The sequence below is a fragment of the Polyodon spathula genome, chromosome 12 (genome assembly GCF_017654505.1).
Source record: "Polyodon spathula isolate WHYD16114869_AA chromosome 12, ASM1765450v1, whole genome shotgun sequence".
NCBI lineage: Eukaryota > Metazoa > Chordata > Actinopteri > Acipenseriformes > Polyodontidae > Polyodon > Polyodon spathula.
Window position 1 is genome coordinate 19,454,451 of NC_054545.1, and position 20,381 is coordinate 19,474,831.

At 38.6% G+C, this 20,381-nt stretch overlaps 1 protein-coding gene across 2 annotated transcripts in view; it reads left to right on the top strand.

Annotated features, from left to right (window-relative positions):
* Positions 1 to 332: 332 nt before the first annotated feature.
* Positions 333 to 20,381, top strand: part of susd6 (sushi domain containing 6) — a 46,660-nt gene continuing 26,611 nt past the window's right edge. Inside the window, exons 1-2 of one of the 2 annotated variants that reach the window (XM_041266081.1) lie at positions 333 to 514; positions 6,575 to 6,737. In XM_041266081.1, the coding sequence (XP_041122015.1) occupies positions 6,617 to 6,737 (121 nt within the window). In that variant the 5' untranslated portion in view covers positions 333 to 514; positions 6,575 to 6,616. Of the gene's footprint in view, positions 515 to 5,306; positions 5,713 to 6,574; positions 6,738 to 20,381 lie in introns of those variants that run through there. The other variant, XM_041266082.1, reaches the window with a different exon arrangement.

Genomic DNA, 20,381 nt, shown 5'->3' on the forward strand with positions numbered 1-20,381 from the left:
CCAGTCGCTTACAACAGGAAACACAGCACACTTTATTTTGAAATAGCTTTTTGGCGTGTGACTTCTACTTTATAGGGATTCATACATTTGTATTTTAGTTAATCGCATATATGGCACGTAATGCGTTGTTTTTAATATTTAAATACCACACTATAATTGATTTAAGGATAACACACGTAGCCAATATAGGATGACATAATATTATAGCCGGCCAATCTGTTAACAGTTGCTAAGAGACATGACGTGCGCGGGCTGTACCCAGCCCCCAACCCTTAGACCCGTGTCACTTCCTACAGAGACTGCGCGAGTTTCACAAATACACTGTATCCATTTCCGCTGTCATCATAGAGCGATAAAAAAACAGACAGATGCTAGCCAGCTGACTGTCGTCTCTCTCTTTCCGACAGCTGAACAGTAACACAGTCCGCTGCCCGGGCAGTACCTGCTTCTCTCCGATTCGGGCTTCATGTTCCCGTGTCCGACACTGCAGACGAAGGGTCCTGAAGAGAAGCTGGTGAGTTCTTGGCCGAGTTTCGCTGGGGTTTCTCTTCAGGCTGTGTTGTTGTGGTTCCTGCTACAGCAGGCCTATCTGCCTGGCCGCTTGTAGAATGTTACGATCGCAAGCCCGTCGATGTCAGCCATTGTCTGGTATTGTTCTAAGTACAGACTATTTTGTTTTATATAAGCGTGTTCCGTTTGTAAAGTATCCCAGATAGTGCAGTTAGTACTATATTGAGACAGCTTTGTTTGTTTCTGTTACTATCTGTCCATCTCCTCGATGTTCTTGTGCCCTGCTGGATTGGCTGTCACCCTCTCAGATAATAAAACATCTAATACCGTGAGTAGTGGTTATTTCAACACACGTACTCTTAATTGTAATTATACACAGACAACCAGATTTCCGTGCTCGAAGTTAAGATGAAGAAAGCTGTTGCAACAAGTTATTTTGTATCACTAATCATTGGTGTATTACCGGTGACTGCAGTATGTTACCGGATCACAGCAGACTGGCACTGCACCAGTGAATTCTCACAGCACTCCGTAGCCTACTGTGATTGTGAATGTGACTTCCAGTAATGGCTCTGTTTATTAATGCACGCTGTGTCGTTATTATATTATAGCAGTAGCAATGTTACCCTTTGTGTGAAATGTAGACCCTGATGGTTTCTGTGTATGTGTCTCCTCCCGCTGTGTGCGTCCTTCTGTAGTTCCAACAGCTGTCACCGCTTTGCAGCCATTGTATTTGTGCATCTGTTCAGTAGTTCACGATGGCATGTCCTAACGCCAGTGTCTGAGTGCAGTTTATTTATTATGACGTTTTGCACATCGGATTGCACTGGATTGAGGCTGTAGGTGGTTGGACATATATCGTGAAATGCAGGGTGTATTCTTGATTGTTTTGAATTGAACCTTCCTTGTTCAGCATAAAGGGCTCCAAGTTAGGATTCATTGTGTTAGTGCTGGGATTGCTGTGACTCTTTCATTTAAATCCCTTACTGTATAAATGTAATTTTATGTGTAGTTTTATTTTTTAATTTTTTAATTTTTTTAAATATTCTAATTCCTGTTTGTCAGTACATGTATTTTAAGGTGTAAGAGATCAGTCACAGTTTTTTTTCTTTAAAAAAAAAAAAAAAAAGACCTATACTTTCTATAGTTAATTTTAATATATGAATCAGGTTTTTGTGTAGTTTTAGCAAAATCAACTTCCGAATTTCCAGAGAAAGACAGGGACAGCAATGTTCAAATTTGTATGTAGAGTGGGCATCACAGTTGACTTGAATATACAAAAGTACTGCTGTGGAAATAAATGATTGAAATTAGAGCACAAACAAGATTAAAGCAACATTTCCCTTTTTCTTTGTGTTTGTTTACAATAGTTCTGGAATGTGTTTTGTGCTGTGAGCCACCATTTTTATATATTTATTTCTGGATTGCTAAATTTCACTGATTCCACAATTGTTTTTTAAAAAATGCAAATGGAGAAAAGAGAGCTGGTTGAGAAGCATCCTCCTTGCCAGCTGGAGGAGAGCAGATAAGTGTCCTGCTGTTCAGGGCTGATTCAGGGACCTTGTGAGTTCAGAACTGAACCCACGATTTCTAGACAGTGAACCAGACAGCCTCCCTAGTCATTGCTGCATACCCACAGTGCCTGTGCCTGAGCAATAAATACAATTCATCAATCAATCAGTCATTATTTTATATAGTGCCTTTCATAGTGGAACACCATTACAAAGCGCTTTACAAGATACAATAAATACAAGAAAATCCATAATACTTCAAATAGAGAAATGCTTTAAACATGATATACAGTGGAAAGTACATAACACATGATAGTAGCATAATACATAGTACACTGAATACAGTGGAAAGGGCATAATACATGAAATAGTTCATTAAATACAGTGGAAAGTGCACAATACATGAAATAGTACAATACAGTGGAAAGTGCAGAATACTTGAAATAGTACAATGAATACTGTAGAAATTGCAGAATACATGATAGTAACAATTCATGAAATAGTAGCAGCAGCTAATAACAGCTATCAGGCTTAAGGAGCATGGAAAGCAAGAGAGAACAGGTGGGTTTTGAGATTAGATTTAAAGTGGGCTTCAGTCGGAGCATCACGAACCAAAGCTGAGAGAGAGATCCAGAGAGTCGGAGCCATGAAGCTAAAGCGTTGTCCAAACAAGGTTTCCATCATGCAGATGCACGTGTCTTAACCCATATAGTTTGCATAGCAGCATTAACATCTAAGTTGGGATCCCGATAAAAATAAGTTCTGACATAATCTTTAATCAGAGTGCTGTGTGTGTTTAATAATTTGACTTTTAAGAGCTGTATTGTGACACTGCAGGCTGGTAAGTTATGGGGAAATGTATAGAATCCAAAGTGAAAGTCTTACACTTCCAAAACTGCCAACTTACATACAGAAGGCCTTGACAATCGTGTGCACACAGCCCTGCTTGAGTGACACGTATAATCCAATGCAATGGCTTTATTAGCATGACAGGAGTGATAGCTCACTGAAGAGAACACTAGTTATTATAATGATGATCCAGTACAGATATCACGTGGACATGTTTACGCTTTTTTCTTTTGTGGAAAGCCACTTCTCAGAATCTCAACAAAATCTAATAGACATCAACAGGGGGTCAATTTAAAACCCAAGGCAGGTTCAATATGCAATCAGTATGCATTGTGCTGGATTTACCTCAAGCTAAAGGTTTTGTGACCTCTGCCGCTAGGCATTTGAGGGCTTGTAGTGTAGCCAGGTCAGGCTTAAATCAGATCAATGGAGTTGCTTGTTGAGCAGCTCTGAGTGTGAAAGGGGCTTCATCCTCATTGGATCTCCAAAATAATGAGAGAGAGAAAGCGATGGAGAGATGGCATCAGTTGTTTATAAAGAACATGGCTGCTTGTATGTCAGTGATTATTCGAGATCACATTTTTGTTCCTCTTTTTTCGGGTAGTCAGTCACGTTCCCGTTTGTGTTCTTGTGCAGTCACGCCTTTTGTTGGAGATTTTAATACACGCATCTATACTGGAATTTAAGACCAGGCCATTTTTGAGAAGAGTAAATTGGTTTAAAAAGTGCATCTTAAACAGAAGGAATATGGGAACTTTTATTTATTTTTTTTAACAAATGGGGCACTAAAAGTGGTTTAAAATCTGAGAATAATGATCACTCAAGGTAAAACAACACAGAACCACGAGTGATATAGAGCTGTTTATACAGAGCTCATAATTAGCTGTTCACATGTATTTCATTTGAGGTATAATTCATTTGGACTGTTGGTCTCTGATCAAGATATAGTTCTTCTTTTGTTAAATGCAATTAGATTTGATTTGTTAAGCTGCTTCTGATGTCAACCTAACAGTGCTGCTGTAATTGTAATTGCCATTCAGCAAAATGTTGATATGCATTAGATCGCGTTTATCAAATTCTGAAATTCTGAAAAAGCAAGTGACAAATTTGTACTTGAACTGTAATTAATCAATGATGTGGTGGAATTGCAATTACAATTCTGCAGGTGTGCCAGGTCAACTACAGTTATAATACAATGACATTGTTATTGCAATTAATGACCAATTGACACCTGCACTTGTAATTGACCCCAGGTCTGTTGAGCTGTGTAAAAGGGAAACTGAAACACTCAATAGTCCTACATATCGAAATACAGTATCCACCACTTACACCATCCAGGGTTATTGCAGGCAGCCGTTTATATCGGACAAATAGTGCTTGTCATTTGCCATTCCCTTTGATTTCAATAACAAAGGCATTGTTTATACCGTGTTAAGCACAGCGTATATTTCGGTCAAACTCAGCTGTTTGGTTCTCGTTATGTACCATTCACATAGATTTCAGTAACAAACGCACTGCTTATACTTTAGTAATCACTTCCAGCATGGCTAGAAAGAGAAAAGCAATGAGCATCAGCATGAAAATTCAGTGTAAATAAAGTATCTCTGTTAGATGCTTTGCTCTTGCTAAAGCATGCTTGGAACTCTGTCAGTCAGCAAAGAATGCGACATTACTTCAAAAAAGCAGTTTCTTCTGTAGTTGAGGAGGAGAGTGCTGAAAATAAACTGGAACTCTGACAACACCAGAGGGGATGTCAGAGGAATCTCAGCTGTGTCACCTTAGCGACCAGGACGCTCTGCCTGCAACAGACTCTGATGACATAAGCAGCATCCGGATAGAGAGCCGAATTGGGATTTTTTAGAAAACGCTGAAGGTTTGCCGTCCATACTTGCAAAAAAAGGTCATCCAGATGTGTATCACAGTAATGTAGCCTACCTGTACTGTACATTTCTGCACTTACATTACTGTTTTGCACTTACTTTGTATTACTTTGTAGGTTTTAATACGTCTTTTTTTATTAGTGTAGTGAGTGTCTTGATAAAGAAGTTTAACCACATACACGCTTGTTGTTTTGATTACTGTACTGGTGACTGGGGAATATTTTGAATGGCAGGTTATTGTGTGGGTGTTTATATCGTCCATCGCTTACTGCGGGTAAATCACGTTGACACAGACATGCCCATTCAAATGGTGGCGACTGTACTAAAGGAAACTTGATAAATGAATGAAGTTTTCAAGGCATTTAAAACAAGTTTGTCAAGTTTAGTGTTTTAGAACACATTGTGCAGATGCAAGTCGCCATTTATTTGAAATGCCCATACTGCTATCCTGTTTTGTTGAGCAATGGTTTGGTCAGACGAGAGTTAAGGTTTCATGGCTGTACAGAAGTGCTCCAGTCATGTGATGTGTTCCCAGGTTCCAAAACAAGGAAGTCTCTACCACTTTGTACCATTCCAGAGCTGGGTGTGGAGCTGCTTATCAATTGCAACAATTCACAGCTGCGTCTTTCTGGAGCGTTACCTAGAGTGGAAAAACAAAGCGCAAGAACAGGAACTGCGGGGGCAGGGTGGAGAATAAAAGAGCTTACTGTACCATAACTTCCTTCTTCACATGTAATAATAATGAAAAGAACACACCCACACATAGTCTGAGTTCTGTGGCAGAACAGAAGGTTTTATACCCAGTACACACTACTTTATGTCTGGCTCTTGTGACACTGTGCAGCAGCATCATGCAGATCGCTGTGATTCAATGGTAGCTCTTACACTTTTGAATATTGAGAGACCATGCTCAGTAAAATCTGGTAGCCTTGTACTGTGAGGCATAATGATTCTTCAGGCAGGTGAGTTAATTTCATTCACTTTTTATAGATTTAAAAAAAAAAAAAAAAAAAAAAAAAAAAAAAACTAAATACCTGTCAAAAGGCGTCACTGTCAGAAGCATTGTATTTAATCAAATTTTATTCAGTATATTAACTCTAAATACTATAATTTTGAGGGATAACATATTTAACTGTACAAAAAATGTGTATGTATCTGTATTTTTAACTTTGTTGTCAGCATTGCACACAAGCAACAGATACTTTGTAAATTGCTGGCTTAATATAATGTTTTATAGCAACATTTCTGCTAAACCCTATTATAAGTGTAATTACTTTCCGAAGATACAGTATTTATTACCGCCCGTCACTGGGTATAAGGTAAAGACACTTTTTGCATCAAGAGAATTACTGCTCATTCAGGTGTGATGCTGTTTAAAAATGTATCCGCAGAAGCTGTTGTCTTGAATGCATTCTCATGTATGATTGGTTAACAAAACACGCAGCAATGGATAAGTGTATCTTTGAACTAATGAAGGCTGCTTAAAAAGTGTTCAAGTTTGTCTCAGGAGCTGAATTGATTACCAAAGTTCTTGTTTTTAATCACATACCTTTTTTTTTTTTTTTTTTTTTTTTTAAATCATGAGCTTTTTGACTAAATACTGTTGATCCCTGCTTTGTGTGTGAGAGGCTAGTTCTGTTCATGTGTTCATTATCACCTGCCCCTTTAAACAAAGCACAGTGTCAAAGCTAAGGTGAAGGTGACCTATTCTGTTAACCACAGTTAAATTATCTGCATGTTAGCAGAGTTACACAGCACTGCACACTTTTGCACCTTGTGTGACTGCAGTACATGGAGGTAAATGTTCCCTTTTTCTGTTTGCAGGTTTAGCCCGATAGGATCTCTGCTTTGCAGCTGGAATAAAAGATGTGCAATGGAATGGTAGCACCAAAGACAAGATTCCTCGTCCACTTTCTTCCTGTTAATAACAGGCTCTTTGTGTTCCTGGCAGCGTTACTGGCTGTCGTCTCCCAAGGACTGGCATCAGGTAATTGAATCGTTTTTATATAATCTCTATATACACTTGCTGGTGACTGTTGCTGGATACCTAGGGGAAGCTGGAGAGACTACTGACTTCTCCCTTGACTGAGATGCTTGCAACAGCCCCCGTTTACATGCAGCCACTGTTTCTGTTCTGCATAATGTGTACTGTGTTCCATATTTCAGTCATCTGAATGGGAGAGCCCCGTGGACAGGAGAAATGAGTTTGCTTTGAGAAATCATGTCTACATTTCTGGAGTCACTGTTCAGACCAAAAGACTAAGTGGCTGAAGTACTGGTGTTTGGGTGTATTGCTTTCATTAACATCTATCATGAATTTATTTAAAAGGGTCAAAACCCTAACCCTGCGCATCATTTTATCCACCACACTATCAGTTCACTTCCTGGGCAATTGTACCCCAGTTGACCTCCCAGAGAGTCTGAGAGTGAGGTTCAGGTGAGATCCTAATACCTTCCACACGCAGGAAATTAAGAAATGTGAAGGTGGTGGCAGAATAATTTGACTTCAAACTAAATAGCAAAATTTTAAATGACTTGTGATATTGTTAGGCAAACAGGAGGTGAGTTAATGATATTGAAATGAAAAATCCTCTATGAAGGGATAATAATAAGGTTTGAAAGCTGTGGTTATATTATTTAAGAAGTAATCCCTGAAAAATTGGTTGAAAAGGACTGTTTTGTCAGTTAATGCCACAAGATAACTGTAGGTATAAAGTGAAAGTAACTTTGTTTGAAATAATCCTTCATTAATGACAGCCCCTGGCATTGTAAAGAAACTGTCCCCCTGCCACAGGGAGACTGAACAGCTGAGCCGCCTGTGAACACAGCTGCTTCCAGGCAGCAGCAAAAGACAGACCCCTCCCTGTTTGTACAGAGTTACTGTAAGGCTTACCAGATATATGCAGACATCAGTACATATCTCACATTGACATATTGGGCTATTACAGCCTTTCTATGTATATGTATGTTTGTTTGTTTTTCTTTGGTTTTCCAGATACATTACTTATGTGTATATAAAAAGCAGAGTTCCTGTTAGAGATTGTGCTCTTAAATGTTTATTTACTGTATAAAAAGTTTCCTTTATCATATCAACAGCACAGAGGTTTTCTGTTGTAGTTACTACTTAGTAAAGGAGAAAATGTGGCTGAGGGCAAACAAGAAATAACAATTTAATTTTTAAAATGAAGAAACCCCATTACTGTAATGCATTAATGCACATTTGGTTCAGACGGGAATTATATCTGAATAAATAATTCAGCGTTTGGTTGAAGCTGAAACCGGTAAACTGTGTATAAAAATATACATTTAACCAATGGATGATCTCCAGGCTAGATAATAACTCAGTGCAACCGGAATTTGAACTAGTTCCCGATTGCATGCACTCCTGTGTGGGAGTGCCTTTACTAGATGAGTCACAGTGACTGAGAGACGAGCTTTCCCACAGATCATATAGGCTGCTATCTATCTTACTTTAGCAGAAATGCCCCTGACACATCAAAGCTAGCTGTGCACCAGGTTGCTTTTAAAAATCCCCAGTTTTCCCTGTAAGACCTTGTAGGGTTAGGATCACAACCTTTACTGAGAACCTTTCCTCCAATTCTGATGGAACTTGTTGAGGTCATTCTGTATCATCCAATATTTTGCATTTGGGGGGGGAGAAGCTGCAGTGGTAAAGAAGAAGAAGAAGAAGAATGTTTTTGAGTGCAAATTAAACATTACTGTTAATATATAATTGATTGCATTTTGCATTGTTTACTGTACTGTAGTGTAACTGAAGCGGTATGGAGGGCAGGTGTGTTGTTTAGTGCAATAATGGCTAATGCTGATTGATTGTGAATGCACAGGTGCAGTTTCCCGTTTTTAGAGGTTTTATTTGTGGCTGCCTGAAGTAATTTGCAGTAATCAAACGGTTCAGACTCACCAGTGTATTACACAGCTGTACTGAATCTATTGAGCTGCTGTAGTGCCATTTGAGGAGAATCAAATCAGAGTTTGAAACCCGAAGGTTAAGATTTTTTTTTAGCTAGCTGCCCGCACATACCGAGAGTGACGTACACACTTGCTCCCCGGGACTGTGTGCTATGGGCTGGTTCATACTTCTGTTGCAGATGAATGCGATACATTAGGTGCATACAGCTATAAAAGCTGTGCAGCTTCACTGCGACCATGCAATAAATATTAACATTATTTGACCCTATGTGATTTCAGTTCGTAGACGCACGAGAAAAGGTTGTACGACTTTCCAAAAAAACAGTCTGACATATGAACCAGCCTTATGCATCCACACATCCAGTTACAGTCTAGTGAAGTACATACTTGCTCTCTGGGACAGTGCGCTATGTGTCAACACTCCCAGTATCTATATATATATATATATATATATATATATATATATATATATATATATATATATATATATATATATATATATATAGTAAGATAGCAGGGAGGGGGTTAAAATTTCTCCCTGCTAACCATGTGAAAATGCACTTGTGGGTGAATGGGCTAAGGGTTTTTGAATGGTGTTAATTGTTTTTATTGCTTAGTTAATCCCCTGCACCTGGTGGTAATTGCAAATTAGAGCCAGGTGCAGGGTATTTAAGAGAGGCAGCCAGTTTGTTCTGGGCTGCTGAGTAGGGACTGTAAGACTGTGTGTGTCCAGTCATATCAAGAAAGGTATTGTGTGAAACGGGTGTAAGTTTTGTGAGTGACAGGTAAATGGCTTAGCCGTCCTGTGAGTTAGCTAGGAACCAGTCTGTATTTAGTCAGAGCTCTAAAGGAGAGCTAGGTGTTTATTTCTATTTGTTTAATTTTTGTTTTTGATTTGTGTTTATTAAAAGTGCGCAATCGCGCTAAAAAAAAATCAATTTCTTAGTGTTGGATCTATTTTAAAGGGGCAACGAACTGAGTGAGTTGTGAGGATCATTTACTATATATATATATATATACACACACACACACACACACACACACACACACACACACACACACACATATATATATGTATGTATGTATGTATGTATGTACGTGAGAGTACTGGCTACGGAAGCCCTTACATGACACAAAGTACCACCATGTATGGCAATTGGAATTAAGATAAGAGTTTAAATAAAAAGCTTAACTTATTGGTGAGGGTTCCAAAAATACTGTTCTCTTTTTCACAGTACTGGCCCCCAGCAATATGTTGTATTGTATATCCATGGAAGATGGTGGGGTATACTTTAAAAGCATACTGTGTATTATCATTCCTGGTAGATACAGGGCAATTCACTCCAGATCCTCTCTTTCTCGGTGCTGGGAGAAAGGACTAAGCTATTAAGCTGGGTTTGTGATTCAGTCTTTTGCTGATAAACTTTTTGTATGTAATGCCTAACTGAAAGGCAAAGTGCTGGGATATATGAATGGTCTTATACTAGATTAAGGCAACTATGGAAAGTCAAAACATAAATTCTAAGTTTCCGTCATTTGTTTGTAAAGCAGATAAGTAGGCACTGTATAAAGGCTATATCTTGGAAACCAGATAAATGTGATAATGTTTCATGATGGACCTTTGTTACACATGTTGCCAATATTGATTAAGGGTGGCCTACTTTAAAGTATTGCCATAAAACAAGTCCAGGTTAAAGTCATTACTCCAAACACAGCATAGTTTAATTAACTACACGCATATTCATAGAGTGAATTACAATTCAGTTAAATAATTATAGCAAATTGAAATTCTATTCATCTGTATGGAAAGTATCCTCCTGTGAAGGACAACACTTTATTGAGCAGACAGTGGCCTGCACAGAATACTAGGTTGCTGACAGTGCAGTTCTGTCAGAAGAAAGCATTCACCTTTCATATTCTACCGGCTTTACTTGTGCAGTCCACAGTAGGCCCTTAAAACGAAAATTAAATTTAGTTCAAATAATTCATATATTAGACCGTGGAGATCTGTTGAAATTATCATCTAAATGTTAAATTAAACAATGTAAACTTTCCAATTTTACACTAATATACAAATTGAGTGACTGACTACAAGTGACTGGTTTCAATTGTCTGTGTCACAAAATTGAATCACTGGCTTGACTAGAAAACAAAGCTTTAGGGTTTTTCAGTTTGTTTGTTATTTAAACCATTTTTAAATACCAGATGCACAGAGTCACTGTTAAATTAATGTAACTGTTTCAAGCATAACTTGGCCGTTGTCTAGTCTGTAAGCTACATAATTACTGTATTAGCTATAAGTTGTAGCAGCACTCACAAAACAATCTTGCACTTCCCATTGACTTGACTCCTGTTGTGGTTTTAATGCTGCTGGTAAACTGCATTTTAAAGCTGTTGGTAAACTGCATTTTAAGTAAATAAATGGAATTCTGTTACTGAGTCGTAAACCCCTCCCGGTATTATTTTATCCCTGTTTTCTACCCAGTATCTATGTTGTCACTTGCCACACCGCTGCACCCTACTTAACAATTCATTCACACTGTCGAGTCTAAAGCCTCTTCTCCCCAGCCCAACCCAAGCAGCTGTACCCTGGAGGCAATGAACCTCCCCCCTTGACTGGCTATCAGTGTGGGAAACTCGAGGTTCTCAGGCACAAAGGGAAGAGACAGTTTGAAGTTCCCTTTTTCATGTAAGAAAGGAGTTTGCATAAAAAGCAGCAGTGTGGAAAGTCAACTTGTGTTTAGTTAATTTACAGAGGTACATGTATGGACATGTAGTTCATATTACTCAATTTGTGTTTATCTTCAGCAGTGCATCTTGGGTACCCTGTCTGGTTTCTGGGTGCAGGGTCCTCTTCGTGCCTTTTTGTATTATTATTATTATTATTATTATTATTATTATTATTATTTATTATTATTATTATTAAAGCTGGCTTGGATACCACTGCCCTGACTGGGATTGCTGGACCTCTTCTCTAACCACAAAACAACTGCTGGCAGCCTGTCTGCACCATTGTTCCTGTTACTTGTGACTTTATTTTAGAATTGCTTTCACCAGTTTTAACACACATTATTAGCATAGTGGAGGTACTGGGCAAGACTCAAAACTCTCATTTGCACAATTTAAGGAAAGAAAAACACACCCAGTAAAGTTTATAATTTAATGGTTGTTTTTTATTTTTTCCTTCTTGTGTGTGAAGGGCTTTGGGATCCTTGTGATGAAAGGCGCTATAGAAATGTGAATTGTATTTCATTGTTGTTTTTTATGTTTGTGTTCAGCTTTTTATCCTCTGGAAATGTATTGATCCACATGCTACCAGTGAGGCTCACATACCTCTAGTCACATCATCAGGTCTGCAATCCAGTGCTATCATTAAAATCAAAGTGTGCATTTTAACCTTTTGCGCTGAATCACAGGCGAGTGAGTTTGTGGTCATTATTTCTGGTGTCTTTATTAAAATCAGGTTTGACCGCAAAGATGGCTTGTCCTAGCATGCACAAGTTTGGGGGAATATCTTGTTATTTGAAATTGATCTGAGCAGTTTCAACTGCTGGAAAACATGGCCTTCTTTTCACCAGTTCCAGCAGTTCTGTATTAGGTGGGAAAGTTAATAAACATCTACATTTATTTTTTGCTTCTCAGGAGGATGGATAGATGTCAGAACTTGTGGGCATTTCATTTATGCATATGACTCATTATACACCCCTGAACGAACCATGGTACGAATTGCTAAATCAGCACCACACTCTGCACTTTGGGCTCTACAATGGCATCATTCAGACAGCAAGCTTGCACAAAGTGTCTACCACATAGGAGTGTTACAGTGTGTTTGTTGTACTGGATGTGCACCATTGAACAAATGTAATGCTACTGACGTGTTTGAAATGAAGGTGAGCAGCACAGGCGGAGTGTGGGAGGAGCCACAGTCTTCAACCCAGACTGACAAAAGGCCAGTCCCTCACTATGTGTATGGTGGAGCAGCTGGGCCCCTTACACCATCCCAGTGCTCCAGAGACACTCATTACCATCTGAAAGGGATGCCACTGCCAATGGAGGGCGGCTGTTTAAAAACTTGAGGCTCAGGGGAAACAGTTCATTAGATTTTTTAATGATTATGCATAGAAATGTTTTATCTTTTTTTTCTTTCTTAAATCTGGACATAATGTAGAATAAATAGTGTCTCGCAATTTATTGAACAAATGTGGCTCCTGTTTGTTATACTGTAAATGTTTGTTTTTGCAGGAACCTGAGAACTTGTGCAATGTTTAAGGTGTGAGATCCCAGTGCTGAGGTTTTGATAGTGATTTGATGTCTGTTGAGCTCCCTGGATTTGATCCCAGTTGTGAGCTCTCTGTATTGAGTAAGATGGTCCCAGTGCTGCAGAGCACTGAGTTCTGTGTTGATTAGCTGGCTGTCTCTTCTGTGTTGATTAGCTGGCTGTCTCTTCTCTGTTGATTAGCTGGCTGTCTCTTCTCTGACTAGCTGGCTGTCTCTTCTGTGTTGACTAGCTGGCTGTCTCTTCTCTGTTGATTAGCTGGCTGTCTCTTCTCTGTTGACTAGCTGGCTGTCTCTTCTCTGACTAGCTGGCTGTCTCTTCTGTGTTGACTAGCTGGCTGTCTCTTCTCTGTTGATTAGCTGGCTGTCTCTTCTCTGTTAGCTATCTGGCTGTCTCTTCTCTGTTGACTAGCTGGCTGTCTCTTCTCTGTTGACTAGCTGGCTGTCTCTTCTCTGTTGACTAGCTGGCTGTCTCTTCTCTGTTGATTAGCTGGCTGTCTCTTCTCTGTTGACTAGCTGGCTGTCTCTTCTCTGTTGACTAGCTGGCTGTCTCTTTTCTTTTGACTAGCTGGCTGTCTCTTCTGTGTTGATTAGCTGGCTGTCTCTCAGATGCCAGTGCTGAGTTCTTCTTCTTAGATAAAACATTCAAGGTCTATTTGCTAATGCAGATAGAGTCTGAAAGTGAATTTGTCAAGTCCAGGCGGGATGTGATCTGCTTAGTACATGCCTCTAGTGATTACCGCCTGCGGCTCAGGAACGAGATCAATCTTAGTGCTAGTCTGCTTGCTGGTTATCAATTGCCATTCTAATGCACACAGGTCGAGCATTTTTTTTTTTTAAATTAATATTGCCCTTTTCTTAATCTGCTTTTATCACAGATCTGTCCTTGAGATCTAGTGTTGGAAAACAGCCAGTTGCGTTTATGGGATTGAAGCAGTTTAATTGTGCTACTGGAGATTGTAACACAGAATCAGGCACTTTGTAACGTTGCTGCATTGTCATCTAGCGATGAAGGAGTTTGTTTTTCTCTTGCTTTGTATAATGCTTAATTAATTTAGTCCACTAAATTAATGTGGGGAAGCCTGTGATTGGTTCACTCCCACCTCATAACGATTACACAGGAGGTTTAGAATTTCTATCTGATGTCAAGCAAATAGCCTGTAGTGAAACCTGCTCTTTATATCACTGCTGTTATCACAATGCAGTTGCAATGCAGTTCTTACTGTGATACTATATTTTGAGTTCCAGGCATATTATTTGTGCTTCACAATGTTTGTGTTTTATTTCATTCTTATTTTGCCAATTCCATCTATTCTAACTGTTTTTGTTTGGTCCCTTTAAGAGATATTTGCATATACAGTATCCGGCACTGCCTGTTCTAAAAATAGTTTATGTATTTCAGGAATGTAGTATCTTATGAACCATGGTGAAAATATCTGCTTGGTTTGTACTGCATATTTTCAGTACAAACAGCATGTATGTCGTTTGTTTACATTTTGTGAGCTACGGAGGAGCTTTTATATGACAGTCATAACTTGGAGTAAGTATCAGGGTGCCGAAAAATATAGTGTTGCACGTCCCCACGTGTTGGTGCAGCTGTTTAAATAACGTACCTGTCGTTTCTTTTCAAAGCTCTTTTCAAAATGTCCGCTCTAGTGTACTGACAGTGTAAGGATTATTGCCCACATTATCAAACAGGTGACGCAGCAATAACGATCCATGATGTGGTACGGAACAGAAAAGCCAGAGCACTTGTTTGTTTATTTGTTCCTGCAGTGATTTAGAGGACAGATCTCAATTACAGGTACGTTATTTAAACAGTGGTAGCAATACGTGGGGATGTATAACGCTATATTTCAATGAGGATGAACTGTGAACTAGCAACTTAATTACATGATTTCAGATTTTCCTTTCAAAGACAGGTTTTGGTTAATCATTGAAACAAGCCTACTTAAAGATGTATTGTCTAACTTAAAACATTTTGCTGATCTTGTTTTGATAGCAGTATCTTTTTATTGGTGATGTCTCCTGTACACTCTTCTTCTACCAATCCGAGTACAAAGCTTGAACTGTGATTGGAACAGATTTTAAAGCCACATGGTTGAAACAGCCCAGTGTGCATACAGTTCAAATACAGTACATCTATATTTCTGTGCTCTATATTATACATGAAGTTTGTTGTAGTACAGGATACTGAAAGAAAATGAGTTGAATTCACAGAGCATACAATTTGAATAATCCCTTAGCAAGGTATTCTATTTATACCACCTATTTTAATTGTTGGTGTCAAAATACATATCTATTTTTAAGGGTAGTGGAGTTAGTAGGTAGTAGAGTTCATTTAAATGAACTGCCAGGCGACAGTGCTGTGTGGAGTTATATTCTACTGTTTTTAATTGCTAAATCAGTCTGTACTGAAGACACTGGCTGTTCAGTTTCTAAGGTCTATAATTAGGGGTCTACCTAATTCGCGATTTTGTGGAAATCGGGAAATTGAGGGGTCACTGCGAAATCCAATGCATACTGGACAAGTATGGACAGAAAAAAAAGAAACCTTGTTTAAATGAACTACTGCACAACGCAAGCAACACAAACTACTTATCTTCCTTCTGTAGATAGGCTTTTTCTGTATTCCTTTTCCATCCTGTGTGCATTGCACATACAAAAAAAAGGAAAACGTCCTTGGAGAAATAACATTTTAAAAAGATACTCCAAAGCAGTTAACTTTGTTTACTGTTCACGTGACAACAATGTTTTAATCAGCCTACCAGTCTGTACTGGCTTTTCTGTGACCTGTACTGTATAGTAGGAGGTGGGACAAAGTCATGTTTCATTGTTATTTGTAACATCTAGTTTTCAGCATTGGAGGTAAAATACCAAAAATGGTATATTTCAGCTGAGGATTGTGTCAAGAAATTTCCCAAAGAAACTTTACATGCAGATGGAGGTATATTGTTTTTTGCACATATTTAATGTGACTGGAGATAATACGATCAATAGCTATTTAACTTCAGAATCACACATTAAATGGAGGGATACTATAGAGACTGCTAAACAGAACGTAAAACGAACAACACCGCTCAGAAAACAAACTTAAAAGTCAGCGCAGACAAAAAGCATCAAAAAGCATTCCTGTCAGTTGAGTTAAATCAGCGCTACAGGTACAATCTCACACAGGCACCTCACTTCAAACAACCTGCTGCTTACTTTTTAAACACAGTTAGACTGTTAGGCCCGAATAGGCATGTTTTCTTTCTTTTGACTCGGTACTAATCAAATAGATTCCTGGATGGGGCAAACAACATGACAATGCACATGCTGCATATGTGGCCGTTATTAAACAATGTCAGATGCCCTTGAGGGTAACCGAGTTTTGGGACTGTTTCTAATCGATTTCCACATCTGTATAGGTCAGCGAAATCCTAATTTTATTCCATAACCTACCTGCAAAAAAGATGTAAATTCTCCGCGATTTAAGTAGACCCCTATGTATAATATGCATGCTGTTTAAGTAACTCGGTTTTCTATATCTTGTTTTTTTGTGCTGTTTCTTACTTTTGAATCCACACCACTCTGCAATGATTAGACTTGAACAATGCACATGTTCATTTCCCACTTGTATAGTTCTGTAAGTCTTCTTGCTTATCGGCCTAAATTGCATGCCAATTTCCATGTATGTTTATTGTCGAAACCCAAGAGAATTAAAAATAAAAGCAATAGATTTGTTTAATGTTTGTGGTTGTATTAGGCTTTCATTGGTAATGTGGTTGCTATAGAGAATCATTTACACTAGTAGCTCTGCCAAAAACAGTATTCAACCCGTATTATTAACCCACATTTTAATAACTATCAGTGGTAAAATCTAGTACCCTCAGGTTTGTAAACGTCCCAGTTTCAGTGCTTGAATTCAAACTTCAGGTTTGTAACTGTCACAGTTTCAGTGTATGAAATCGAACCTCAGGTTTTTGTGGGATGTTGGCACCCAGCTCTCAAGGAGTTTATGATTGTAATCCATAATTTTGAGTCAGGGGTCGATTTGGATAAAGCTGTTAACAGACGCTCTGATTGGCTGACCTTTTGTCCCTTTGAGAACTGAAACAAAAGGTGTTATTTGTGTGGCCCATCTGTCGACCGTGGGGAGGGGCATCTGCTCCCGTGGCTGTGGTCTTGGTGGGGGTGGGGGGGCATGTGCTTCCTAGTAACCAGCCTGGGGGAGGGGGCTGTCAGCAGGGGAAGCAGTGTGATCTCGGTCGTGGAGATGAGAATTTATTGGAAGTCTGGCAGAGTGGTTTGGAATGAGACTTGTTGGACATGATAAATAAAATGCAATGCTTGATAAAGGTGTCAGATTTAGCCATTCTGAAGATCTAGCCTCTATTCTAATGTTTGCTCCCCATTCTGTTGTTCATCCTGAACATCTGAAACACTTCTAAATATGGGAGTCATGTTAAGACAAGTCAGTGAATGGTTAAACTCAGTCAGCTCAAAGCCTGTTGTTCTCGCAAGCTCTATATCAAAGGCAGGACTGCAGCAGCTGCAGAAGCACCTCATGGAAAGGAATAATCCCCAATAAATTGATAGCTGTCTTTTATAGCTGCTGTGTCCAAATAAACCGTGCCTGAAATTATTACGACATACATTTTATACAGCAATGACCCAAAAGTTTAAGGATGTGTTGATAATTTCTAACAGTTGTGCCAAAAATGGAAATGTGTTTTTTTTTTTTTTTTTTTTTTTTTTTTTTTACATTTTGGCAGCCATTTTCTCATTGCTGCAATGAAAACACCGTTATAAGTAAAGTATCTATTAGAATGCATTAGTAGCAACTGCACTTTAAACATATCTTCACAAGTGGATTTTTAAATTGGAGGTTTATACATCACATGTTTTAATGTCACGCTGATATGAACATGAAGCTCCCTCGGCAGTAAAACTACATTTTTTTCAGGGAGGTTTTTTCACTTTTTTTAGCTGCAACTTTAGTTGTACTGGTAAGGCATAAGAGAAAGCACACTTTGTGTAGGTTATCTGTCAAACTGTAAGCTTATATTTAAATAGCAAGTAATGTAAGGTTGACAGATACTAATTTGAAGATTTTTTTATTTTTTTTTCTCAAGCACCTTAATTTACATTACAGCTTTTTGGTGACATCACCATCTGTTCTTTTGATAGAAGATTCTTAGAATTGCTCAAATTCCAGAGTTTTCACCAGTGGATATGCGCACCCCTGAGTTTACTTCTAAGGGTTGTAGGGGGTACGCAGGACGACTCAATAAAAGAAAATATTGATCTTCAATTGATAGAATGATATAATATATTATCGCTAAATCACTGTGCAGAAATATTTCATGTTTGTTTAGCAGCTCAAAGGTTATAGTCTAACTAGTTTCATCCACCTATACTTGTGTGATTTTGATTGAGCAGATTTCCGAGTGCCTGCCGATTCTGCCTATGGACAGCTCTGCGCTGTTCATGAACTTTGCAGTTTTAAGCTCATCGTATAATTGAATACTAATCGGTGAAGCACAATCTTTCTGCATTTTTTAGAAGTATAAATGCTCCGGTAAACATCAGTAACAGTCACAATGCTCATATGTTGACGTTTTTTGTTTTATTTCGGTGTGACTGCTTTTTAGTAACAGCAGTAGCGGCTGTTTGAATTTGTTTGCAGTGTTTGGTAACGTAAAGTACATCCAGATTATCACGGCCAGATGAACCTATATGCAAATTACGCCATAGCATAGGGCCCACAGCACAATTGGGGCCCACGTGAGCTCCACGTTTTTGGGAAATTTTACAAAAACTGCATGTGGGCGGCCGGGCCCACGCACACAGAAGAGAGGCGCACAGAAACTTGCTTTCTGTTATTTATTTATTTATTTATTTTTAAATTTAATGATGGCAATAGGCATTCCTTCTGGATTATAGCACTGAATCTCTCACGCAAGTAGCTTCCTGCTAATGTACAACACCATATGCTCCACGCTCTGTACATCCTGCCCTGCAGATTTATCCTGTGTATCGTTTGAGTCAAAAGCAGATACTTGTTCTTACTTGCAAAAGAAAAATCAAGGAAGAAAACAACGTGAGAGTACAGAAAGTTCAAAGCAAAGAAGTTATACCAAATCCCTTTTGGTTCATTTTATACTGGCTTTAATAAAACTAGAATAACATTGATAAACTTATCTTGAGGTTAATGTTTTTGATGTTGTGAAGTTGTATTGCAACTGTGGTACCATTCAGTGAGCGAAAATTGTAAAGGGGTTCTTGAGCGGAAACCTTCAGAAAGGGTACAGTTTAAAAAAAGGTAGAAAACCCCTGTTCTAATGAAGTGGCTGTGTGGCCTTGAAAAGAAGGGGTGTGTGGGCCAGATATATTGTTGATTAACAAATCCACAGTTTGTGCTACGAATCCACAGAAAACTGGAATTATCAATAGAACCAGTCAGAACAATTCAACAGAAAAGCAAATGCCATTTTATCATGCAACAATCATTTCAACAATTAGTTATAGTATTCCACATTTTAACAATTAGTTAATGATAGTATGTCACAAAGACGGCCAGAGTGGGTGGTGTCAGACCACAGCCAGGAAATAAACAACAAGAGAGGTGGAGTTTGGTGGAGCTGAGCGAATGGTCTCGCTCAGCATTTAATGAATGAACAGACAGACAGAAAATAAACGGTTGCAACAAACAAAAACAGGACACGGCACATTTGCCAAAATAAACAGACAAACAAAATGGACTAAACAAAACACGGTGAGCAGATCTTTTACTACTGCGACTACGACTACTATTATTATTACTCATATTACCTCTGTCTCCAATCCCGTTCTCCACTCACCGAACACACAACCCTGAGTATGTGAAAACATGCTGCTTTTATGCAGCTGTACCGAGACTCGAGTGCTAATCAATCATTCAGTTGGAGTCACGGTACAACTGCACGTGAATTAATAAAGTGCAATTCCCCGTGCTCACATATTACATTTTACTTGCACATGAAGTGCTGTGCTATCCACGTGCCTAAATACAAATATACATTTTAAACACTCGTGTTACACAGATCCGTTTATATCCCGTGTACCAATGATTATACACCAACATTAACACACAACACAAAATACACACAGGAGAGGGCTCTTTGCCACATAGTATTACACATTTCAACAAATAGTTAATGATAGTATTACACATTTCAAACATAGAACAATTGGAAAAGAGCTTGCAATTTTCTGAACATATTTTGGTGCTGCACTGCTTTCCTGTTTTACAAGGATGAGGTCACTAGTCAGCATTTGTCTACTTCTGTTATCTTTTAATAAGTTCAACCTTTTAACGAAGTGTTTTGAAGTTATGGATTCCTTTTCTGTAATTGTAAGTTATGAAACTTGACATTTCAAAATTGGTTTGAACTGCAAATGG